Source organism: Notechis scutatus, chromosome Z, assembly GCF_049901735.1.
Source record: "Notechis scutatus isolate UNSWTSFEM ecotype Mainland chromosome Z, rNotScu1.2, whole genome shotgun sequence".
Taxonomy (NCBI): Eukaryota; Metazoa; Chordata; class Lepidosauria; order Squamata; family Elapidae; genus Notechis; species Notechis scutatus.
In genome coordinates this window covers 89,522,785-89,549,227 of record NC_142025.1, presented here as the reverse complement: position 1 = coordinate 89,549,227, position 26,443 = coordinate 89,522,785, and the positions used below count along the sequence as shown (strand labels likewise).

Here is a 26,443-nt window from a genome sequence, read left to right as displayed (position 1 = left end):
AGCTCACCTTGTGGCTCTGGAGCAGGCGGCAACCACAGTTTACGCTCCATCAGGCCTCGAGCTTGGGTCATGCTCAGGCTGCTGAGGCAGAAGGCCATGTGGCACTTCGAAATCGGCTCTCCCTGCCACCTCTGCCCAGCTGCTGGGCCTGCTGCACCTATGCTGCTGGCCTCGCAGGGGCTCTTCAACCTCCTGGCTGTGCTGTTCTCAGCAGTGCTTCTGGGATGCTCCTGCCTGGCGTGGGGCAATTTGGCCCAGATCCACAATCGCCAAAGCATCCCCCTGCCATCAGCCTGCCAGGGCCCTTCACCAGTGGTCACACTACTCTACGTAAGCTCCATGGCAATCCTGCAGCAGGATGGAGGGGGAGATTGCCCCTTCCTCCTTTGCATCCCAAAACCCCATCTTCCCTGGCCACCAAGCCCTCGGCCTGCACCCCTCTTGCTGGAGCAAGATGCGCAAACTCAATGTTGCCTGCCAAGGTTTCCTGGTGCAACACTCTGCCACAGCTTCAGAGCAAACCTCTGCCTTTCCTGCACAAGATTGCAAGGCCGGAGACTCCGAAGCCATGGAGAGGGCATTTTTGGATGTGTGTCTGTGCAGGGCTCCTGTTTGAAAGAACGAATGACAGGAAAATCCACCCTTCACTTGCAGATCACTTTCTGAAAGAGTTTTCCTCATCCTGCCCGCTTCCAATCATTCTCCCTGCTGCTGACCTTGCGGGGTCCCATCGCCCTCCTGTCTGCACTGCTCCTGCCGGGCGTGGGGCAACTAAGCCCAGATCTCTGGAGCACCTCCCCTATCACCAGCCTGTCAGGGCCCCCTTCACCAACGGTCATGCTGGCCTGCGCAAGCTCTGTGATGGCCCTGCAGCAGGTTGGAGGAGGGACAGGGAGATTGCCCCTTCCTCCTATGCACTCCAAACCCCATCCTCCCTGGCCACTGATCCCCTGCCTGCACCCCTCACATTGGAGCAAGACATGCAACTCAGTGTTACCCATGGAGGCCTCCTAGTGCAATGCTCTGCCGCAGCTTCAGAGCAAGCCTCCGCCTTCCCTACACAGGATTGCAAAGCTGAAGACTTCGGCACAAGGAAAGGTGATCAGCAGGAAAAGAGGGGGCTGTGGGAACTTCTGGGAGTTGAAATCCCTAAATCTTAAAGTGGGTAAGCAGTTGCCCATGCTGCTGCTGGCCTCATGTGGGCTCTTTACCCTCCTGGTAGTGTTGCTCTCGGCCATCCTGCTGGGATGCTCCTGTCTGGTGCAAAGAAGATCAGGGCGTGTCGAGAATGTGGCCCATTGAAGCGGGCAAGTAGACAGTGGGACAGAGAGAGCGGGGCCAGCAGTAGCTGTTTCCACTCCTGAAAACTCCCTGAAAATAAGCCAGAGTGCTTATTTTCAATCCAAAAAAGAAAATAAGACTGGGTCTTATTTTTGGAGAAACACAGGATGTGTTAAACACACAGTTATTATTACTACTACTAGTTATTATCTGAAACAAATAAGCTACCTAATTATGCAAGTTATTGGGATATAACTTCAGAACAAGTTGTGCTGGTTGTAACTCACCTTTTCTACAAGTAGCTTCTTGCTCATTGTTACACACCTATTTAACCGTTCTTTGTATTTCTCAAGCATTTTCTGATGTTCATCTATCTGTCGTCTTAAGTCACAGTTTGCCTGAAAATAAAATATCAAGCAGGTGAAGAAAACAAAAATTACCCTATACTAATCACAATTCATTATCTTGCACAGATGAGGAAAAGAATTAAAACTATCACAGTTATCAAATATAACAAAAATCATTCTCGTGCACACAATAACTTTGGATTGACCATTTACTTAAATTGTTTGAATCTCAAAGAGGGAATTCATATCTCCTAGAGCAAGTCTATTTTCGACCCAAAGGTCCAATTTGTCACTGCCTCTCCAGTGGCAGGAATCATCCTGGCTCCTCCTGGAATGGAGAATCAATGCAACTTCTCAATCCAGCATTATTATTTCTTTTAGAAATCAGAAGACTTACATTTAGAAAACATTATTAGCAACACTGGAGTAACAATAAAAAAACAAGATCCAGGTCAGCTAAGAATGCTTTCTTTGCTATTCCACTTCCATAGTAATAGCATTAATTGCTTGATTTTTTTAAAGACTGAAATGTTAAAATTGCAGAAATAAATATGCAACATCCCTTCTCATTTTAAAAGTTTATTCTACAATAGGTGGGTTTTGTGAGGTTCAGAGAACAAATTTAGATGTTCTAGACAACCTATAAACCACTGGGTCATTTCAGAGATATTTCCTTACCTCTAAAAGAGAAACAGAATAACTAGGAGGGGAAATGTAGTGGGAACAACTTCTAACTTCCTGCCAACCTGACTGCAGCTGATCACCTTCTGACAGCCAATGACAGGACTGGTATGCATGAGAAGGCTATCCAGCCTTCAGAGGGCTAGGATGGGAACCACCCTACCTGATTTCTGATAGTTAAAGAAGGGGCTGCTCTACTCTACTTCTGGAGGGTTAGGGTGGGACTACTGAACCTTTGGTGGCAGTGCAGCAGCACTGAAACAGCCACAAATTTGCCAAATTTCAATCCCATGGGAGTCATGGGTCCCAGATTTTGGACTCATTCTGTACATTAGCTCATTTGAGGTACCTGAGTTCAAAAAAGTCATTGCCCTATGATGTATTGTTTTGCCCGCTTGAATAGAGATACAAATGTTTTATAGTATACAGAAATTCAAATTTCCACATTTTCTTCAGTATCGTAGACAGCATTTTATATCTTAGAGTCTATCAGACCAGGGGACCAAAGAGATGCCTACTAGGGATCAATATTCCTGTTTTACTGTACTTTGTAGAAAGTAGCCAAATATTGTTGTTGAACTTAATTTACCAATATTATATAGTTTGAAGAAAGTATAAACTACTGAAGTTAATGCTGATTTCACATACCACTTTTGACAGGAAAATTATCTCAAAAGTCAGCTATTCTTCTAGGACAGGGGTATCAAACTCAATTTCATAGAGGGTCGCACAGGATTGTGGTTGACTTTGGTGTGGCCAGGGTGGGTGTGGCTGGGGTGGGTGTGACCAGGGTGGGTGTGGCAGTGGCATGGGCGGCAGGAGCTACCTGAGGAGGTGGGGGGGTTCGGACCTACCGGCTCACGCCCCACACCTGCATACCTGAGCACCCTGCCAGCCAAGCACTGAAATGCCGCAACTGCCGCTGCAGCGAGACAGAGGAGAGGGGCTCTCCAAACTCTGTGTGTGTGTGTGTGTGTGTGTGTGTGTGTGTGTGAGAGAGAGAGAGAGAGAGAGAGAGAGAGAGAGAGCAATTCCTGCTTCAGTCGGGGCATTTATGCTTCTGGTGGCAGTGGCCGGGGGGGCAGGGGCACAGAGGGCGGCAGGAGCCACCTGAGCAGTGAGGGGGTGAGGGGGTGGAGTATGAAGTAAGATGGAGGGGTGCGTAGCTGTCCACCCATGCCCCGCACCGGCCTTGCTTCGTACTCCAATCCCCACTGCCTTGCTTTGTGGCAGTGAGACTACAATGGTTCACATTTCCTGAAGTTCAATATTCTATCCAGATATGACTTCAAGCATATTATATACAAGCTATGTGAACCATTAAAACTAGGATGGACCTTGACAAATAGAGAGAACTCCAGCAGAAAACTTTGTTCATAAGAAAAAAGGACTCAGGATATGTACTGAAGCTAAGGCCCCAAATTTTAAATCTCTTCTGGTCAATGTAATAACCAGTTGAGTGTTAGTAACTTGATTCATCAGTTAACCATAAACTCAATGACAGAACCTACTAGAACAGGAGTGTCAAACTCATGTCATCACATGGCATCAGGTGACATATTGGGACTTTCCCCCACTTTGCTAAACTGTGCATGGCCAGCACATGACACATCCGGCCCACAGGCCGGGAGTCTGACATCCCTGCACTAGAACCATAAAGATCCAGCTAAAATTATGCCTAGGGAAAGGCATTAGAAAGATTTAATCCACATAAAAATTACCTCAAACTTGGAAGAGAGAGAAAAAAAGCACTGCCTAAAATAATATTTAGTGCAACTAACACTGTCTCACCTGATAAGAACCAAGATACTGAATAAAAGATTGGATCTTGAGACAGAAGACCATTTCCCAAATTTACTGAATTTTTCTACCAAATCCTGCATAGTAAATCAAAGCTATTTATGCCAACAGGTTGCTATAAGAATCATCTGTGCTTTGTTGTCCAAAAAGTCAAAAGTCGCAAACACAAAAAGTCAAGTGGAAAGACATAAGAGTAGTAACATCCAAATGCTTCTAGCTAGTTCAGTTTGCTATATATGAACCTTGATATATGTGGTAATGTTTGTATTTCCTGGTTCTAAAAAACATGAGCTGCCCAAACTGATATATCATTTGTGGAAATGTTACAAAGGCTTATTTGCTATTTGAATTCTTAAGTAGATATCCTGCTATGCCAATCTGCAATCCAGTTCTTTTTCTCCGCTAAATTATCAACTATGAAGGATGCTTGATGGACCAACAATCTACAGCTGTCAAGATATTATGATGCTTGAAAGAGAAAAGTCTAAGATCTCCTGGCTCCATTTAACGACTTCTGTACCCTTTTCTGATCAGAATACGTAGAACTAAACTAGAGAGGTCCCCTGTAGCTCTGCAATCACCCCATGATTTTTCAAGTAAACAAAGGGTATCTGAAAAGGGCATTTATGTTCTGATGCTGCCTAAGTGCAATGCTGTCCAAACATGTAGAAATGTTTCCTCCATGTCCAATGTATGTCTGACTCGATTAGTGTTAATACTTATAGTAAAAGTGTACCAAAGGTGTTCCTATCGAACTAGAATGTAAACATATGCCTTTGATAATCAATACAAACTAGAAAATATTTTCAAAGAATGATGCTACTACAGATATAAGAGAGTTCATGAATTACTTTAATTATTTTGATTCAGAATGATTTGAGCATTTCCATTCTGATGGCATGCCTGCCCTTTGAAATATTATCTTGCACCAAGGTCAACATGGCCCTGACCTGCTGGACTTCAGAATGACCTTAATAATCTGAATTTTTTCATAGGCACTGGACCAGGACAATGTATAAATTTATTCAATGTTGTTTATTTATATCTGTCTTGCCCCCGGTACAGTTGTTTTCATTCTAAAAATTTTACCCATGGCAAATGGATAAAATTTATACAATGGCAAAATGGCAAAAAGTTGCTGAATGGCTTTAAGGAATTTTAATTTGAAAATATATGAGCTATTTTTTGGATTATGAGATTAAGTAAAATTGTTATGAAGTCAGTAATAGAATTTTAGAAAGAAGCCATAAAAATCTTTTTTTGAGTCAGTTCTCTGAACTAAACCACAGCCATTTAAGCACTATGAGCTGTTGTCCATTGGCTGCCTAGCATCATACTCAGAAAGAAATTTAGTTTGTTGGTTTTTTTTTAAAACTTCTATGCTTGATTTCTCCTAGAATGAAAATACCTGGATTTTAATACTTTTTGAATTTGTTTGAGGTTATAAGAGAAATAAACACTTGGGGCCATAAAGGAAGGAAAGAAGCAAATAACATTTTTGTGGGTTTAATGGTTGACGCAGTTCTGCTTTTAAAACATCCACAGAAGTTTCTGGGAAGGGAATGCAAGAAACTTGAATGGTGTATAGGTATCCGGAGATCTGAAATTTCATATATTTTCCTAGTCCTAGGAAAACTGTAGTATAATACTATATGAGAAAAATGTTAGGAAAAGATAATAGGAGGAGAGGATTCCATCTCTTTTTCGGAAAGCTTTATTAGTTTCCTTCAGAAATGGATGATTCCGCCTATCTTTCTAAGCTAACAAATATTTCAAATAGATCTCTTTTGTATGCTATATAATCCCTCTTGTCCTATAATGGGAACAAGGATTGAGAAAACATCTTGCAGGCAACCACTCTTATCACTGTTGACTTCTACTCTAAGGCTGGAGCTAGCAATATGGAATATTCCTTGTTGAAAGATAAATTTCTCTCAGAAACTGGAGGAAAACAATAGCTTGAAAGAGAAATATGTGTTCCCCTTGAGAAATTATTGAGAATTGTCCTAAATTGATAATTCAAAATGGAGAAAACAGACTATTCTTAAATTTCTCCAGCAGGGAACATGTGCATATTGGAGTGAGGGAGAATATAGAAAAGATGGAAATTAAGAAAAGAAATTATTTAGAAAGAAAGAAAGAAAGAAAGAAAGAAAGAAAGAAAGAAAGAAAGAAAGAAAGGAAGGAAGGAAGGAAGGAAGGAAGGAAGGAAGGAAGGAAGGAAGGAAGGAAGGAAGGAAGGAAGGAAGGAAGGAAGGAAGGAAAAAAAAGAAAGAACCAACCAGATCTGAATTTTGTAAGAGCTCTAAGCTATTCCAGTCACTTTGTTTGTGAACTTGATAGATGTGAGAATTTTCCCACACAAAAAGGCAGTTGAAAAACTGACTTTTCCTACCAGTTCCATCTGAAACTACTAAATTGAAGTTAAAATGCTCTATATGGTATTTAGGAATATACAGAAGACAATAAAATTTCAGATTGCTCAACTATTTGGAACACATAAATTATTGTTTCATCAAAATTGTTCAATTATAAAACACACACACACACACACACATATAAATGGTATTCAGCTTTGTTCGGGTATTTTCCCATGTCATTATAGTTGTGCTCTTAAAGTTGTTAGCAACGTTTCGGCAGAATCCCATCTGCCATAATCAGGCTTCTGTATTCTGTATACAATACAGAAGCCTGATGATGGCAGATGAGATTCTGCCGAAACATTGCTACAACTTTAACAGCACAACTATAATGACATGGGAAAATACCCGAACAAAGCTGAATACCATACATGTGAGTACCCGCGAAAACTTAAGAAAATCTATCTATCTATCTATCTATCTATCTATCTATCTATCTATCTATCTATCTATCTATCTATCTATCCATCCATCTATCCATCTATCTATCTATTAGGATTTGAGTGTTTCTTCCAGGAAAATACTTTAATGTTAAAACTAATTATTACAAAAGAATGATCAGAACACAATCCATTTAATGATTTTATTTTTATTTTATTTTTATTTTTTATTAAGTGTCACAAGCTATTTTAGTATTTTTCAATGCAATAAATTAATATGACTATCTTTCTAGACATTTTCATAGGACTTTCAAATTAAAAACTTTGTAGAGGAAGTGTAAAAAGGAGGGTTGTTTGAATATTAAGATTGTAAAATTCTTGAATGAATCTAGAGATATGTATTTATCAAGAGAGAATGCAATTTCCTTATGAAGGACCTTCCATATAATTGATTATATGTCATTAATGTCAGCCCTTAGCAATTGCTTAGATTTTCTCCATGACAGCCCATTTATATAACTATTAAATGATACTCTTAATCTCTTGCCTGTATTTATATTATATAGATTCTATGGCTTGAAATTTGAATATAGGATGTACAATTACAACTACTTACCCTTAATAAATCATCTATTCTGCCTTCTTTTTTCTCCAGATCAGAGTTCTTACTGTTTTCTAACGCAGATAATTTCTCCATTGTAAGATCAGACTTGGGAAGGAAAAAATAAGTTCTTAAGAAATGATTTACAAAGTAGTCAAATGTGTTATTTTTCTGTTGTGTAAAACAACATAACCAAGGGTTGGAATTACAATTAGTCAGGACAATTATTGTTAATTGTTTCATCAGATTATTGTCTGATGAAAAATATGACTAAGCCTGGACTTCCCAACTTTGTTTAAAAAAAATCCTTCTCTGGTCTATTGGAAAGAAATGGGTTGAATTTGAATTTTCCCAGATTTATTTATGGTATTTCTATGCAGCCCTGCTCCAATTACTGAATGTATAACAAGGCTGAGAAAACAATCTATTTCAAGATTGATAAATAAACCAAGGAAAGAAACCTATAACCAGGCCTCACAGGCATTATGTTCTTGATTTCCACAAACTTATCAACATTTGTGAAATAAAGGGAATTAAATAATCTCCCAGATGATCCAATCCATAAAAGAGGGGTTCTATAGCTTTAAAACCAATGGAATTATGACAGTGTCTATAATTTGCCTATGAACACAGTCTTCAGTTTCCCTATGCATTTTACATAAGAGCACATTAGATTTGGATTAGAGAAGAGTCATAATGCATAGGAAAATGCTGCAGTAAAAGTATCACCATCTTGAAGACCAAGATTCCCCAATTACTTCCTCATTCAGCCAAAACCTACTATAGGTTCATAATATTTTATTTATAAAATTTCTATACTGCCCATCACACTTGCATGGTTTTGAGAAATTTATAAATAAAATAGTAGCCCTTGAAAACTTGGCAAGCTGATAATATTTTGAGACTTGATTACTGCAAATGACATTGGAAGCCCTACAGGTAGCAGTATGCACAGCATATCTAGATTACTCTACATGATTACTGTAATAATTTTCTTCAACCTAGCTAACCCAAGTGTAGTTGAACAGGGATTTGCATCTTTATTTTTGCATACGTAGCAATAAGTATCAGCATATGAAGTTCTTTTCTTTTATAGAAAAATGGCTGAGGTAAGCTCACAATTACTATGTTCAAAAAAACAATATTAGTGTTCATTAAAATAGTGATGGAGGGATATACTTTAGACATTTGGGATGTGAATGCTTCCAATAGCTAGATGTCTCAGACAGAGGAAAAAGGAGGGGAAGAAGGGAATAATAGATATTTTAAACAAAAATAACATAGCATAACCTATATAACATAGTGTAACAAACAAATGAAAGATCTAAAGAAATAAAGTAGAGCAACAAAGAAGTTTAATACTAGTTCTAACCTTGTAAAAAGGCGTAAAGCTGCAAACAATGTATAGGACCCAGGCTTTCACTTATAAAGCAGATGATTTTTAAATATTCTGAAAAAGGCAAGCTAGGTTGCCTAAAATACATTGACTACAAAATGTGCTTTGCATATCCTCAGCTATATAAGGCTATAATGGGGCTTGCATGAATTTGTATTTAAAGTTATAGCTGTAAAGCAATCAACAACAAAAATGAAAGAAACTTCCTAGATGGCATAAATTTTCAAAGAAAGATATTCCAATATTGTCCTGATGCAGGCAAATGAATCCTTTAAAAAAAGAAACCTATATTAAGTAGAAATATATCATATATACTAAAGAGTGAGAAAATCTTTAGCCAAAATATGAACTGAATACCCATTTGACAAAGTGGAAAAAAGTGTTGATTAAAGAACAAGATAAAAGCTGGAAGTTGAGGCAGGCACAACAGTAAAATTATTCTGAAATTTGTTATTCAATGGAGACTATTTTACTTCAAGACAGCCACTAAAGCTAAAACAGTCTTAGATGGAATGATCACAACTAAGTTTTAAGTTTCTTGTGGACGTATTCTGTCCTTAGATCATAAGTTTCAATTTTTTTCTAGTAAAAGGTGAAAGATTTATATGATCTAAAGAGAAACAAGAATATATTTCAATTTATCTCTCAAATTGACATATATTTGATTTTAATCAGGTATAGCTTTGTACTATGTTATTCATTTGTCTTGTACCTGTGTCTGTTTGTACTGGACAGAAATCTGTTTTTGAGAACTGCAGGAATGCTCTGTGTTTCCTGAAACTGCAGATGAGGGACTGCCTTGCTGGCTCTGTAAGAAGAGAAGCAACACGTAAGTTGTATAGTATTTTACAAAACACATTCTTCCTCACTGTTATTTGAAAGAAAAACCTTTTAAGCTAAATAGCTGTATGTGGTCAACCTTAAGAGGCAACAAGTTGCATACTCAGTTTTTTTTTCTAGTTCTGCACCCAAAGAAAATCTAATAAAATCAGGAATATTTTTAAAACTTCTGTGTAAAACATGATTCATCCTGGATTATAACTCTTGTCTTTATCAAAATTCAAGTTTTTCTGTTCACAAAAATAATATAAATTGCATTGTTTTCACTGAAATCGTTCAAATAATTTTAATTTATTATTATTATATTTTTTTAGTCTGACAGCTAGCTTCTGTGACAATGAGTTAAATAGCAAACTCTAAAATTAAATTTGTTCTTGTAGATGAAGGTCCCTTTCTCTTGCGTATATACCTTCTATCAAGACAGAATTTGAAAAGCATTGCAGAAAAGTAATAGCTGGTTGATTGATAAGAAATATTTTTTTTGAGATAAGAAATGGTTGGCCTCTAAATTAACTTGAATAGCCCCAAATTAACATTCCATACTTTTATAGAAACAATTTTGATTCATCTTCCAAACAACTTGTTTATAATAATGAATTACACTATAGCTTATCATTACTTCCAACATCTAAAATTCCTACAAAATATATAATTTTAATACATTGGGAAATTCAGCTTTTGAACCTTTGACGTACTACTTTATCATCATGGAAACATAAAAACTATGCAAATGCAGGAACATGCAGATGAGAGATGAACATTACAGCAGAAAGAAATATATCTTTGTCAAAAAGTAGATACCTAAATAAACAATAATTCCAAAATAATTCTATGTTGAGGGATTATTATTATTTTATTATACTGTTATGAACTGCAGCAATCAGGAACCAAAATTTTAAGAAAGAAAATAGATTCTATTGCAGCAGTGGAAACTACATAGTCTAACCACACAAGATCCATTTAGTCCTCCTTGAGGGGTCTATGACAACTCATCAACATGGCCAACTCTTTGCAGAAAAACTCGCTATGGCCAATTTGCCATAGGACAACTCACTGTGGGATGAAAATTACATTAATATAAAAAAAAATGGTGGAATAGAATCATTAAAGAAAGGGTGCAAAAGAAGGGACAGAATGAAATGTGAATGGCAAAAATTAAAATAATTTTTATCTTAAATAATTCTTAAATTGCTCCGTAGTGACTTATCCCGTGGTGAGTTGTCCCATGGGAAATAGGTCATGATTGTCCCATTCCACCTCAACTTTGGTCATTAAGCCTTGCTCACCGAAGCAAATGGAAAACAGAGGCTTGTACCCCTCTGTGCCAGTGGCTCGCCTTCTAGCCGCTGTTTTGCCATCATTGTCGATACCAGAGTTGGGACAGCAGAATGCTCCTCTGGTGCTTCCTTGGCTGCACTACCGTCTACTCCGTAAAGTGGCTGCTCCATTCGTCGCTGTATACATTAAAGAAAATCATCAGAAAAAAAGGTTATGTGGAAACAGTTATAGAACTGAGCCATGCAGCAGTTTGGACACAAAGCTAGTAAAATGTTTTTTTTTTTTTCAGAGAGAAAGATACATCTAAAGCAGGAGTATCAAACTCAATTTCATTGAGGGCCACATCAGGGTTGTATTTGACTTCGGGGGGCTGGTGAGCATGGCCAGAGTGGACATGGACAGCATGATGTCACTTGTGTTGGGGGCACCTGTGGTGACTCAAGTACTCTGCCAGTGAAAACAGGCTTCTGAGCTCAGTTTTCGGCTGCAACAGCCTTCTGCAACCTCTCTGCCAGCAAAAACAGAGCTTGAAAGGACCATGCACAGCCCTCGCGAGCTCAGTTTACAGCTGGGATGGCCTCCTGCAACCCTCTGCCAGCAAAAACAGAGCTCAGGAGAGTCGTGCGCAGCCCTTGCGAGTTCAGTTCCCACTGGCCAGTCCTATTTCCAGGGATGCCCTGCGGGCCAGATCTAAGCACTTCATGGGCCACATCTGGCCCCCAGGCCTTGAGTTTGACACCCCTGATCTAAAACAAGCAATCATGGTGCTCTCCGCATTTTTTCTTAACAAATTGAAATGAGATCAGAGGTTTTTTTAATAGAATATAAATTTTAGTGTTCCATGTTTGAGAAGTAGGAGCCTAGGTTCATGAGATACCATTTGAATACATTCTTCATTTCTGAAGTCCCAGGAATCCCCTAGAATTAACAAAACCAGATTGCAAGTAAGTCTATTGCTAGTTGTGTGATTTTGTTATGTTAAAACAAATCAAGAAAATAAGTGCATTAAATCCACAGAAGGCCCCATAAATTTGAATCAAAACTTCTAAATTACTGGACACTAGGGGAGAGGAGTCTCTTCTTTCTCATGGTATTACCATCTATTCTTATTCGCCATGGAGCCTTGATTTAAAAATATAAAGCGATCCCCCCCACCTTGCAGATACTAAAAGGTTAACTATTCTTATTGACTCTAATGCACTATACTCTTATTTTTCATTAAAATCCTCCATTTGGAATGTATTTGTTAGATTTATCTTGTACCTTTTCTTCAGAAGCTTAGAATTGGCCATTTTTTATCCACAAGAACAAACTGATTTTTAAAATACTGGTATATTTTTGGCTTCCTTGTAGTAATAAAAGCCAAAGACAGTAGGCAGACATGTGCACATGAATGCATACACTCACACACAGAGTAAACAAATACTCTTAGGCTCCACTGCCTCTCTATCCTTAGGATCAATTACTGGACTCAAGCTTTCTCTCAGGACTTGATAAAGATCATATGATAATGGATTTAGATAAAAAAATGTTTACACAAGCATTCACAAATACCATCCCCTCATTTTTTTTTTCTTATAGTAATAGGCTTAGTAAAGGGCCACATCCTGGACTCTGAGAAAAACAAACATGTGTTTAAACAGAATATTGAGAAAAATCTGCCAATGGCACCTTCTACTTGAGAGGCAGATATAGGAAATGGTTACAAAAAATGTGACAATCACAAAGGGTAGCGGCAATATGAAACTTCAGAACAGAGCTGTTAACTATGACCATGCATATATAGGAAAGAGTATTTTTGCATATATATCTGTGTACTATATTCCTCCAAGTTGAAACATTTTGCTTAAAATGTGATGGCGATAAATGTTCTTCAATTTACTTATTTGAATAAACTATGAAAACACTTGCTAGTCATACTTCCAAGATTAATCTTTTTAAGGAAGACAGACTACGTATATTTCATAATAGAGACAGAATGATAAGTCTATCAAAAGTCAACTTTACAGCCAATTATCTTCCTTTTAATTTCTTTCAACATGAGTCAATTTACAACAAACCAACATATGAATTTGTATTAGATTGTAGCTTTAATATTTACACACACTTAAAGCAGGGGGCCCCAACCACCGGGCCGCGGACTGGTACCGGTCCGTGGAACATTTTCTACCGGGCTGCCGGTTTGCTGGGCGCCGCCATCTTGTTTTGATGAGAAAGTGCTTCCGGTGAGCTTTTCCGGTTGGAAAGCAGCGTTTGGGTCCTGAAGGAATCCTCGCGCCTTAGTTTCATCGAAGGGGGGGGAGGCTTTGAACAAAACTAAGGCGCGAGGATTCTTTCAGCACCCAAGGCAAGGCGAGATGAGCGACCGTCCCGAAGCCGCCCCGAAGCCCATCGACAAAGGTACAAAGGAGGAGTTGAAGGTGGCGGGGAGAAGCGGGGGACGGCTGGCTGGCCGGTTGCTTGGCTCGCCTTGCCATGCGTGCTGATGCCGGTACCGGGCCGCGGATCATTTTGTGATGCCGATGCTGGTACCAGGCCGTGGACAAAAAAGGTTGGGGGCCACTGACTTAAAGGACTGCTTGTATTATATGATTTAGCTACCTGAAGTGGATCTTAATTAAAACCTATCCAGAATTGGGTTATACAGATAATGAAAACTAAGAATTAACATAGAAGGACAGGAAACAAAGACAAAGAGATTCTACTATATAATTATAGAAGATCTGCACTGTTTCTATCACATGTATGTATTAACAGAACTATAAATGTTCTCAGAAAATTCTCAGGATATTACTCTATCCTGTTAGGTACTTACAGGTAAGGGATTAGATAAGGAATGTTGTGGTGAAGATCGCGCTACTGGTGGCACACTTCTCCCAGGGCTTGTTCCTGGACCACTTCCACCAGCAAACTAAAGCAAGGGAGGAAGAAAATGAAAGAAGGAAAGTATCAGTAACTTCAGGAATGTTTTTTAATATAAATTTTATTTGTATGTTTTTCTTTAACACAAGAATGCTTAATAAACAGGGTATTGTCTGGGTCAATTTACTTATACATAATATCAATAAGAACAACAATATTTACTTGTACATAGAGATATTCTTCCAACTTCTACCGTGTTTCTCCAACAATACGGCCTCCACCAATAGGAAGCCCCAGCATGATTTATTGGCATAAAATCAAATTAAGCCCCTCCCCCCAAATTAAGGCCCTTTTTAAACATGCGAAATGGGGGGGGGAATGGCGGGGGGGGGGGTTGCCGTTAGGAAGTACTTTGTTGCATGCCCAGATATGGTGCTGCCTGCGTTGGTGGAGCACTTCATATCGGGAGACCTTCCGCCACCGTTGCTTTCCCTTCTCCCTTGCTGCTGCTGCGTTACAGCAACGCCGCAGCGTTTGGCGCAGCCACGTGCAGCCAGTCAGGGCTCCTCCCTGCAACCGGAGCCCTGAGGAGACACTTGGCTTCAGGCGCTCTTGTGGCCGCCTTCCCTTTGCTTTCAAAGGTAAAGCGAATTATTTAAAAACCTCCGCTCATCCCATCAGGGCCGCGCCGAGCCGTGCGAGCTGGGCAGAGCCGGGAAAGCAAGCCGCGGGTGTTTCCTGGTTCTGCCCAGCCCACACGGCTCTGCCGCGGCCCTGACGGGATGAGCGGAGGTTTTAAAATAATTCACTTTACCTTCGAAGGCAAAGGGAAGGCGGCGACAGGAGCGCCTGAAGCCAAGTATACCAACAACAAAAGGCAAATCCTCAAGGTGGGCTGGAGGGAGGTGGCTACGTGCCCCCCGGGCTGCTTCAATGCAAGGTCCTGACTGGCAGCATTCTGCCGTTGCCGCCGCGTCCTTTTCGCCGCCGCCTCCCTCTCCGACTGCGAAACTCGTGTGCTTCGCCAAAGGCGAGGCGAGCTCTTTCATACATAGAGAGGGGGGAGGGAGACGCCGGCGTGCTCCGAGAGGCTGGCTCTTTTCTCTAGCTGAGGCTGACATCTGACTGAATCTCTATCCCACTCCTTTATCCTCACGACGGGGTCGGCAGTGACGCTCTCTGGTGCGGCCACCTCAGCTTGCCAGCCTTGCCCTGCTATGAGACGATACTGTGACAGCCGCTGCTGCCGCACTCCCTTCTCTTTCCTCGCCTCTCCTCCCTTCGCCGGCAGGAGTGTGCGCGCCTGCTGCCACTGCCGCCGCTCCTGAGGCCGTCTGGGGCGGGCAGGTGGGAAAGCAAGCAAGGTGGCTGCGCTGTCTTCTTTTTCCCTCAGCGAAGCGCCGCCGCTTGCCGCCGCCACCTGCGATGGGCGAGGAGGCAGCGGAGGCACCCGAAATGTCACCAAGGCAGCGAGTGCCTCCCCGCCGGGCCCTCCGCTCATCCCGCCAGGGCCGTGGCAGAGCCGTGCGGGCTGGGCAGAACCAGAAAACACCCGCGGCTTGCTTTCCCGGCTCTGCCCGGCTCCGGCGCGGCCCTGATGGGATGAGCGGAGGTTTTTAAAATAATTCGCTTTACCTTCGAAGGCAAAGGGAAGGCGGCCACAGGAGCGCCTGAAGCCAAGTGTCTCCTCAGGGCTCCGGTTGCAGGGAGGAGCCCTGACTGGCCGCACGTGGCTGCGCCAAACGTCGTGGCGTTACTGTAACGCTACGGCAGTAAGGGAGAAGGAAAAGCAACGGTGGTGGAAGGTCTCCCGAACATCCAAGCTGTCGCCGCCCGCCCACCCGAGGATGCAATGGGGTGGGGGGAAATAAGTCACCCGAAAAGACGGCCTAGCCGGTTTTTCGGGGGTCAAAAAAAAATAAGGCCCGGCCTTATTATGTGAGAAACACGGTAATTTCTACCTTTATTGCTTAACCACTGGTAATCCTATGTTAAAAATATTCTGTATCTTCTTTATTCTTTATCTTTAATGTTAACATATCCATTTCCACACAGTCTAAAAAAATTTAAATTTCATCTGTAGGAATTTCCTTTTTCAAATATTGTGCAAATACAATTCTTGCTGCTGTCAACATAAGTAATATTAAATAAACAACCCCTTCTGTCATATTTTTCTGGTAATATACTTAACAAAAATAGTTATGGCTTTAAATTTATATGTTGCTTTATCATTTTCTCTAACCATGTATATATTTTTGTCAAATATTGTTTTTGCCTTTGGGCATGTCCACCATGTACGAGCGTTATCTGATTACATTTCCAACATTTAGCGGACATATTTTTAAACATCTTTGCTAGCCTTGCCAGTGGCAGATGCCACCTGTAAAACATCTTATATAAGTTTTCCTTATATGTAGTTGCCATTGTCAATTTATAATTTCAATCCCAAAGTTTTTGACATTTGTCTAATTCTATTGTATATCCAAAGTTCTTTGCCCATACTATCATTGTTTCTTTCACTTTTCATCAGGGATGTTCTGCATAGCAAGTTAAATACAGAAGTACAACCAAATTATGTCTACAAAGGGAATAAAAAAATAATCAAGACAAATTGCCTGGAAAACTTAATCATATATTTTCAAGGCCTACTACTGAGGAGTGTACATAGAATTTGGAGGCTGTTTCTTAAACTAATGTGTGTGTATACACACTATATATGCATACATACATGTATGTATGTATAGATAGCTAGATAGAGGGAGAAGGGAGAGAAAGTGCACAACATTGGCTTACCTCAAAGTAGTCACTAATTTTATGTCCCCTGGGAATAATTTTGTCTGGAAAGAAAAACAAACAACATTACCATAAATGATATTAAATTAAATAATTTAAAAATACTACAATACTTCAATTATTTTACTGAACTTTTTTTGATTTTGAGATATTTGAATGTCATTCAAAGCTAGTCAGTGGAAAGGGGAAAGAAAGAAAAAAATGATATATGTATGAGGAAGACATTAAGAGAAACAATTTAATAAAAGAGAAACCACAGCAAATCAGAGAAAATGCAAATGCTGAATATAACTTAAATTAAGAGCTTCTGGTTGCTCTTTATGAATATATTACAGCTATAAAAAAACAGCAGAAAAGACACATTTACTTAAGCATCAACTAAATTAACATTTTTCAATATACCATTTTCAATATAGCCCATTTTAATATAACTTTTCCAGGAAATGTTCCAAAGAAAACATAGCATATTCAGATTTCCGGTTTGTCGGCTTTGCGAGCGGTAGGGATTCGCGAAGCTGCGCGATCCCTGCCGCGCTAGCCGTTTTTGGGGCTCCGATCCGAAAGGGTGCGGAGCAAGGCTGCCCTGCAGGGGCAGCTGAAGGTAGGGGGATCCGGGAAAGGGTTTGGGGGTGCTGCAGACCCCTCCTAGCCGGCAGAACCTCCTTTTACCAAGACGGTGCAGCGGCGGTCCGTCAATGGCCGCCACAAAGAAGCCGGCAGCTGGGCAAGTATGCGCTGGAGGAAGAGGAGAAAGTTTTTAAAAGTGAAAGTCTTCTTGGTCGACCCAGGACTCTAAGATATATTTAATTTAATTCCTGAAAATGATGGCTTTTTGGAGGATTCTTTCCACAAGAGGAAATAAGCGGCAATTCTGAGGTGCTGAAAGGAAAGTTTACTCTCCCCCGACGGAATTAATAAATGGATATTGAGAAACCTGTTGTTTTTTTCAGGTAAAACTAGCTTTTTGGGATAAGTCGGAAGGGAGAGGACAAAAAATATATTTATCTGGTTGGATTTTGTTGGAGGAGATGCCTTAAGGATTTGAAAACAGAAATAAAATCTTAATAAGGCTTCAAAACACAGATTTGAACTTTCTTTTTTCCTTTGTCTGATACTACCCCTGGAAGAGAAAGGGGGAATTTTGGCTTGGCTTGGATTGATTGAGGATTGTGGACTTTGGGATTGTCTTATTTTTCTTTTGGAATATTTTGGTTGGTGTGAGAAGAAAGAGGGAAAAAGAAAAGATCTATAATGGCTTTTTCTTTTGAGGAACTGAGGGATGAATATGAGCAAACAAAAGCAGCCTGTAAAGATGGTATGGAAAAAGCTTTTCTATTTTTAGAAATGGCGTTGGTTAACTATGAACAGACAATACAGATGGAAGCTGAAGAACAACAAGAAGATGAAGACGCCATCTTCAATGAATCCCAAAATTCATCTAAGAAAGAAGGAAGGAAGAAAGCGAGGAAAATGAAGGATTTAAGATCTAAAAAAACATTTAAGAAAGAGAAAAATATGATGCAAAATAAATACAATGATAGCAAACAAGAGAAAAAGGGAATACAACAGAGAAGGGATGCCGGCAAGACAGAGGTTAGAAGAAGGGGGGGGGTAGGAAGATTTGGTGGGGGAAGAAAGAAAGGGGAAAGGCGGAGAAAAGCCACAAAGTTTTAAAATTAGATGGGAAAACAGGAATCCTTTTTAGGGATAATGGGTAAAGCATAATTTTTTTTAAAAAAGATTCTGCAAGGTACACAAGATGGTACTGTAACATTTGTATTAGAAATAGAAAATTAGAATGGCTTAAGAGTTAATAAGAAATTAAAATGTTGAAATGTTTAATAATGATTGATTTTTAAAATGTAATAAAATATTGAAGGGAAAGGCAATGAGAATGCTATAAGATTTATTATTTAGATTTATTATTTAACTACGTATTTAGGAGGATATTATGTATTTAAACATTTTTGATTTTTTACTCTGTTTTTATTGTTACTAAAAGTAAAAATTAGTAGATAGAATGTACCAAGCAGAATCAAATTGGGTATTAGGTGTTATTTTAAATGTTAATCTAATTAATTTAGGGAGAGGATAGAAAGGCATCATACTCTGATTAGTGATTTCAGGAGAAATTCTTTTTTTTTTTTTTTTTCATTATAAGGAATGAGATAGAGGGATAATAAAGGATGGGCAAAAGATACAAATATAATGATTTAAATTAAGATGGATTGAATAAGATAGAATTATGAAGAGTGAAATGTGTGGAGAAGTTTATATAGAAGATATAGAATGGTAAATAAAATAAGTATTAAAATCTTGTAAACAATTGACAAATCAAATAAATAAATAAATAAATAAATAAATAAATAATGATCTGTAAGATGAGCATGAATATAATTAAAGCCCATATAAAGAGATGTACCTGGGGCCAAGTTACTTTACTAAAAGATTTTTTATATGTATGTTTGTGTCTGTTTATGTCTTTGAGAGTATTGGTGAAACCTTGTAGAAACATAGAAAGAGAGTGACGATAATCAAGTCAGAAAGAAATAGATGAAATAATATAGAAATGTATTGTATAAGATAAGGTTTTATCTGACTTGTTAAATCTATAATGGAAAAAGGTTCAAATATGTAATGGTTGATGATGATTTGTTTGTTTTTTGAAATTAATAAAATTTGCTTAAAAAAAAAAGAAAACATAGCATATTATATCATTTTGTTATCTAATATATCATAATAATTTCATTACATATTAGAAGATTGTTGCATATGTTCTGCATTACTGCAGAAAGCCATCAATTTTTTAGATATTCTAAATAGAAGCCTTACTTTGATTGGTTTCAAATGGTTCACCTTTCCTCTTTCTGTTGCGCTGATCATTTTGTTTTTTTTCAGGAGTCTTAAAGGGGTGAAAAAAATCCAATGAATTTCTACAAACATCTAAGGATTTAAGGTCACAACTTTTAAAAAAATGAAATATGGTTATCAGCAACTCCTCCACAGATATTTTAACTTTCAAAACAGAGTACATTTCCATTTTTGGTACTTTTAGATGTGATTATGGAACACCATACTCAGCAAATAACCAATTACTGATTAGTGTAAATTAGTTAGTTAAGTTGCTGCAGTAGTCCTGAGTTAAGCAGAATATTTTTTATTGTCAAAGATTAAATTAAGACTTTTTGGTCAAAGTCATCCGCAATATATGCAGTCCTCCATTTATGATTGTTTAAGATTGTAACAGCCTTGGAAAAAGTGAGTTACAACTGTCATGTTGCCATGTGGTTATGTGATCGCAAATTAGGCACTTAGCAACTGGTTCACTAGTTTTCAACAGATAAAGCATCTTATGATCACATGATCAAAATCTGCAACCTTCTCATCTGGCTTCTGAGAAGCAAAGTCAATTGTGGAAGCCAGATGCACTTAAAGTCTGTGATTCACTTAATGATTCCAATAGATACTTAATGTCTGCTATGATTTATTCAATAACCACATAGTAGTCATAAAAATGACTCTGGTCACCTGATGACTTGCTTAACAATCAGATCATTTAGTGGCTAAAATTTTGGGCTAAAGTCCTCTGTGAGGATTATTTGAAAAATATCATTTTAGTTACCTCCAGTTCTTTGTCACTCAAGGAACCCACACTGCACAAACTCTGATTGGAAGATTCATTATTCAAAGGACCCTAGTGTATAAAGGAAACAAACATGTGTTACCAACAGGAAACTTTGTCTTCTTTAAATTCCTTTTACCACAAAAGTCACTGATAACGATAAATTATGATAATTCAGATTGTTAGCTCTCTATTATAACAGATAGATATGTACCTCTTGTACATATATCCAGGGGGTGGAGGCACCCAATTGGGCTGATTACTTTGAAATTGTATATCCCTGAAAATCAGCCCTAGTGCTTATTTTGGAGGGCCACCCTCAAAATATAAGACCGGATCTTATTTTCAGGGAAACATGACAAATTAGGCAATGCTACTGGTAGAGTACATTTTTATAAAATCAGCAAGGCATTCAACAATGTCTCACATGATACTTTATTAATAAAATGGTACAATATGAGATAGATTATAGAATAGCTGACAAATTGTTAGATGAATTTCTAATTGGTTGAATGACTAACAAGCAGAATACCACAGCACTGTTTTATGCCATCTGCTATTCAATATTTTTTATTAATAACCTGGATGAAGAGGTTAAGAAAACAGGATTATCAAATGTAAGTTACATACACAAAAGTGTAAAAAAAAGAAAACAAATGAAAGGGAGAACCCTACCTTGACATTAACTAAGAAAAGAATATGAATATTCTAGCAAAACACACATTAATATTAACTAACACTATGATAAAGCCACTAAGCATCAAATTTAGACAATGGAATATTATTTTCTCATTCTATTCTGTCTCTATCAAGGCCTACTTGCATATTGCTTTGGACAGAGGTGTAAAATGAGCACTGACAAATTGAAACAAATTTGATAAAGTTGGAGACTAGAAACCAAGTTCTAAAAGGAATAGTAAATAAGCATTTTAGTTTGCTTAAAAGAATGTGAAATTTCAGATATCTATAGGGTTGTCATATTGTTGAGGAAGTAGACTCATCTACTGGAGAGGGCAGGTCTAGAATCAATAAGTTACAGGTGGGTGAGAGTTGGGGGATGATTTTTTTTCAGATTTTGTTCTATTGTATTTTATTAATTTATTTGATTCTTTTTGTTAGTTTTTATTGTTTTGTTTTAAATATGGTTTTACATTCTGTAAGCCACCTTGAGTTGCCATGGGCGAATAGGTGGCAATATAAATTCAATAAATAAATAAATTTATTCTGAAATTTTGGGGGATGCCTGGAAGAAAGAAGGATTTTTGGAGGATTTAAAATGTAGCTAATAACTATTTTAATTATTAATTATTTTGGCATTTGTAAGTTGAATTTTATCTATTTTTTTAATGTTTATCAACATGGCCCTTTTTTCCTTTATTAATTGCACAAGTGTGCTTTAGAATATGATTTAAAAAGGCCGGTCACAATTATCTTGATTTTGAAGATGCAGTAGATCATCAATTTATATGGTTTGGACAAGTTTCATTATTATCACTGAAATCAACAAGTTGATAATAGGACTTTGAATCAATTCCTTTGTACCATGCAGATCTCAATTATATCCCTGCTATTTAACATATCCCCATTTCATAAAATGTTACCAAAACATGCAGAGGTATACATACAATTAGCCAACTGGTTGTGCACATAACTAACCTTAGCAACACCTGCTCCAGTAAACCTGGCCTCTAACAGTTCCTGTCGTCGTGGATCCAGGCTGTGCAATTCTTCCATCATATCTGATGATAAAGAAAATAGAACACTTTAAGAACAGTTAATGCTATCCAAATTAATAATCCATTAATAATATTCTACAAAGTTCTTGATTAATATGAACTTATTTACACAATGACCCATAAACTCAAAATGGGACTTTACATTCATTTATATATATTATACAACTATAAGAATATTGTACTATTACTTTCTCCATTTAATTGAACATAATTGTAATGGATTTTTCAAATTTAGTCACTTATCACTTATTCAGTTCACTTATCTATGCTTTACTAAATAAATACTTGGGTGGGTTCGCTCAACATGCTAAGCCAAAAACTTATGAACCACAACAACTAAGTTCACACAGCATACTTAAACTAACTTAATCCAGAAGTGCCTTAAATCTCCATTCCTATAGCAAAATATTACAGATCAGCGTTTTTCCTCTAGAACTATCAACTCTGTTGTCTACGAGCCATTTTTTTAATTTATACACACACACACACACACACACACACACACACACACACACACACACAGTGTTTCTTGGAATGCAATATCAATAAAATCTTTTACATTAGAATTATTCTATGAGGTAAACATCTCCTTACTTAATAATAGGAAATTAAGGATGGAACTATTGAATTCAAACTGCAGAACAATGCTGTTAAAAACAAATGGTATAGAAAAAGATTTAATTACAGTTCCACAGCATAACTGCAGAGGAATAATATAATTGTATATGTACATAGAGTACCATAATGTGCTCTAAAATGACTGTACCTATCAGATATTCTCTTGCAACAACGGAGTATAACACTGCATCAAATATTGTCACTGCTCATCATTAACGTCAAACCACAGGAAATATGACTTGCTTTTACTATCCATGACATTCAGAAATTGAACAGATAGCTCTCTTCTGAAGGACTCCTTTCTGATATGTTCATTCTTCAGAATTAACTGGGAAGGACAAGTTCCAGCAACAGGCACTCAAGCAACCCGATATATGAAACTGTATAAGATAGAACTCCAAAGTGACCCTATGTGCACAGTAGCAATTGTATGTTCCTAGAAACTCAATTCTTAATCACATTCCTCTTTAGAACTGACATTATCTCTGGGAAATAACTAAAATATAACAAGTGTTTTTTTAAAAAATGCAAATATATTTATAAATAAAATAGTTACCATATGTCCTCCAGTGTATAATTATTAGTCAACCTCTAATTTTTTAGAGTGAAACAGAAATGAGACCATGAATGGTTAATAAGAAACATTTACTTTCATTTTCTAACTGATGAAATTCCAGTCAGCTCTACAAGGAACCTATTACTAAAGTATGATAGCACAAGATTCTCAAACTGTGTACTGTGAATCTTTATGGGTTGCCAGTTATTTAGAAGCAAGCATACATTGTTTAAAGCTGGTAAGGCCTATGTAGGCTGGAGCACTGTCAAAAATCACTCCTGCTTTACTTGGACAAACCCATAATGGGAGTCCTGGCAAAGCAGGCAACACACCCTGGAGTGAACTGTAATCCCCTGGAGTGAATTGTAATCCATTTACACAAACAAAGTCCAGATGAGGTTTTGAGAAATAGTTGAATCTGAGGTTCTAGCCATCTGTCAGAACAATTCACCAATCATGAGGGCTTTTTCTTAAGAATTTTTTTTGTTAGTTTTATTCATGGGGATAACCCAATCCATGCATCATTTTAGGGCACTGTACTATTGCAAAGCTTAGAGAACATCTTAGTTATAGAACAAATAAATGGACATGACAGCAAAATTTTGCTTGAACATTTTCAATGAAATAAGTGAACTAAATTAGAAGCAAAATGGCATAATTGAGAGATATCAGATTGACTGATTCACACATTTCCAAACACTTTATTCCCAGATTTGTTGTTTTCATTTCCCCAATAAAAGATAAGGCACTGAATCATTCAGCATCTAGCACATGCCTAGGAGGAATATTCCTGAAGGGCAGCAAATGCCCTTGAGAGAGAGAGGGAAGGAGAGAGAGAGAGAGAGAGAGAGAAAGCTGACATCACACCAATTATTCTCTTTGCTTTTTATTTTATCTCAACATCACTTCTCTGGAAGACTGTTGTAGAAAAAAACCATCTGTGGATATTGCTGAGGTTCAGTGGCTATTATAAAAACAGAGATATTTTTTATAATTTGACATGAAGTAGTGCAACAGAATACCTAAAGGGCTGTTTTCTCCCATATAAGGCTATATGTTTAGTTACATTTTGTGGACAAGTTCACCTCTAAGATCTGCCAACATCAGAGCTAGGTTTAGTCTGGATTATGGTGCTGTCTGTTCAGAATTCCCTATCTAAGAAGATTCACTTCATCCTGCTGGCGCTTCAAATAGATTAAGATTCCCCACCCCACCCCATCAAGCATTGGTTATTGCCTCTATTGGTTAAGTCTTTCTGTCTGATATTTTATGTTAATTTATTCACTTCAAATATTTTAAAAGATGCAAATAATTATCAGATGACCACAAAAGCATACTAATAGAGGAATGTCCAATGAAATTATGAACCAAAGCCTTACAAAGGTAGCTTCTAATTATGTAAAAAAAAATCTGCAAATGAAATAACTTCCCAAAAGGTGGAACAGAAAACATATAAATAAATCCTTTCCTAAATTACAATGATGTAATATTTTAAGGGAACCTGATTATTTTTCATTCAGAACCTTTGACAAAAAAGAAATTGAGAAATTTATGTTTGAAGGATGGGGTGGTGGTGGTGATGATAAACAGTGCGTTAATGGATAAGTATTCATTTCAGCTTTCTCCAATTTAGTATAATTCCACATGTGCTGGGATTACAAATTGCAAATTTTCAAAAGCATACCATATTTTCTAGGAATTTGGGGAACTCCATTGTAATACATCTGGAGGGTACCAAGCTGCAGAAAGCTAACCTAATCAAGTTCAAGCAGGAATACTTATAAAGTTATAAATCTATCAAGCTTTATCATAAACTATCAAACTTTTTCTGTTCCTTTTACAAGTACATTCACTGTACTTTTCCATTACATTTCCTGTATTTAATTTCCAAAGATACATTGTTAACATTCATTTCACCTAGTTTCCCAAGATATAACATTCATGTGCGCCTTACAAATTTCTCATAGTTATTGGTTGAATCTACTGGTAATACAAACTAGGTGTTGGAGACCTAAATATCTGTGGGACACTACCATACAAACCATTTTCATCAAAAAGATGGACACACCCTTCCAAATTTTTAACAGGAGGAAGTTATCAAGTAGTAGCTTGGGAGTATCAGATCCTAAAAGTAATTGCCCGTTCCAGATCAACTCATTGACACAAACAAGAATTCATCCATCTAACGTAGATCTCTAGTTATTTACCAGAAGAACAGCCCCACCCCTCCTTTGAACCCCTTTTAACCAATTAACCGGCCCCAAAACCTACCCAAACTTCCAGCTGAAGTTACTACTACTCTTCCTGGCCTTCCCTCCCCCGAGGATGTGGTCGCAGCCATCTCGCTACCTAAGAATACACCCCAATAACCCCAACACTTCTAGGCCAAGATTCAATCCTTGAAGCTAGGCCCAGCCAACCTTCAACGGCACCCCGACTTTCGCTCAAGGAGTAAGCGCAATCCCACGCCACTCCGAGAAAGGAGTAACCCCCGTCTTTCCCACCCACCGCTTCTATAGCCGCGAGGAAGGCTCCCCCAACCGACCAGAACGCTCCCATAGCAACAGCCAGGCGTTCGCATTCGCGGCCCCCATTACTCGCCCTTTGGCAGCCCTCAGATGTACCCCTTCTAACTCCGCGATGCAGGCTCGCCCCAAGGCCCGCACACGGGGCGGCAAATTCGATCGCCATGCGCGCCTATTCCCCCCAATAATATCCCCCCCAATCTATTTCTTATTCTTAACCACAATAAATTCTTCTCTACCCGCGGCCTATAAAACACGCGCGCGTGTGCTGGTATGCCCCCATAACGTTACCATAGCAACAAGAACCCCGTTTCTGAGGCTTAGCAGGGGAGTGGGGGTGCGCGTTCCCCCTCCCTCCGCATAGTTACCATCGTAGCAAGCAGGCGAGGGCTCTGAGGCCCGGACGGTCGGCCAGCAACCTCGTCCCCGACTGCATCTAGACAGCAATTGAGGCAGCGGAGCGGAACAGGAAAAAGCGAACCCAAGGCCAGCGTCCCCCTCCCTTTAATAATACGTACATCACCGCCAAAGAGGCTTAAGTAGTTGCAGGAGCACCACGTCCCAACCCCGAGGCCTACAAGGAAGACCGGAAAGGAGACGGGCCTGCTCACCCGCCTACTAGCCAGAGTCTTGATAGCTATGGAGAGAAGTGAGTCCTTTTTTCTCTCCCAACAACGTGGGGATGAGGTTCACGGGGCGCATCTCAC

The 26,443-nt window shown here is 38.6% G+C and overlaps 1 protein-coding gene across 6 annotated transcripts in view; it reads right to left on the bottom strand.

Moving 5' to 3' along the window:
• The window catches only part of TLK2 (tousled like kinase 2), a 67,417-nt gene that overhangs the window by 40,494 nt on the left and 480 nt on the right, over nt 1–26,443 (bottom strand). For 3 of the 6 annotated variants that reach the window (XR_015745668.1, XR_015745667.1, XM_087945698.1), the window contains exons 2-10: nt 21,958–22,040; nt 20,302–20,373; nt 19,512–19,581; nt 16,680–16,723; nt 13,840–13,935; nt 11,033–11,200; nt 9,619–9,714; nt 7,526–7,618; nt 1,569–1,679 (exon numbers count right to left, since the gene is read on the bottom strand). Coding sequence is in view for 4 of the 6 variants with exons in the window: in XM_087945698.1 (XP_087801824.1) it covers nt 1,569–1,679; nt 7,526–7,618; nt 9,619–9,714; nt 11,033–11,200; nt 13,840–13,935; nt 16,680–16,723; nt 19,512–19,581; nt 20,302–20,373; nt 21,958–22,038 (831 nt within the window). In the remaining 2 variants the exon portion in view is untranslated. Of the gene's footprint in view, nt 1–1,568; nt 1,680–7,525; nt 7,619–9,618; nt 9,715–11,032; nt 11,201–13,839; nt 13,936–16,679; nt 16,724–19,511; nt 19,582–20,301; nt 20,374–21,957; nt 22,041–26,027; nt 26,372–26,443 lie in introns of those variants that run through there. The other 3 variants (XM_026682784.2, XM_026682783.2, XM_087945699.1) reach the window with 3 other exon arrangements.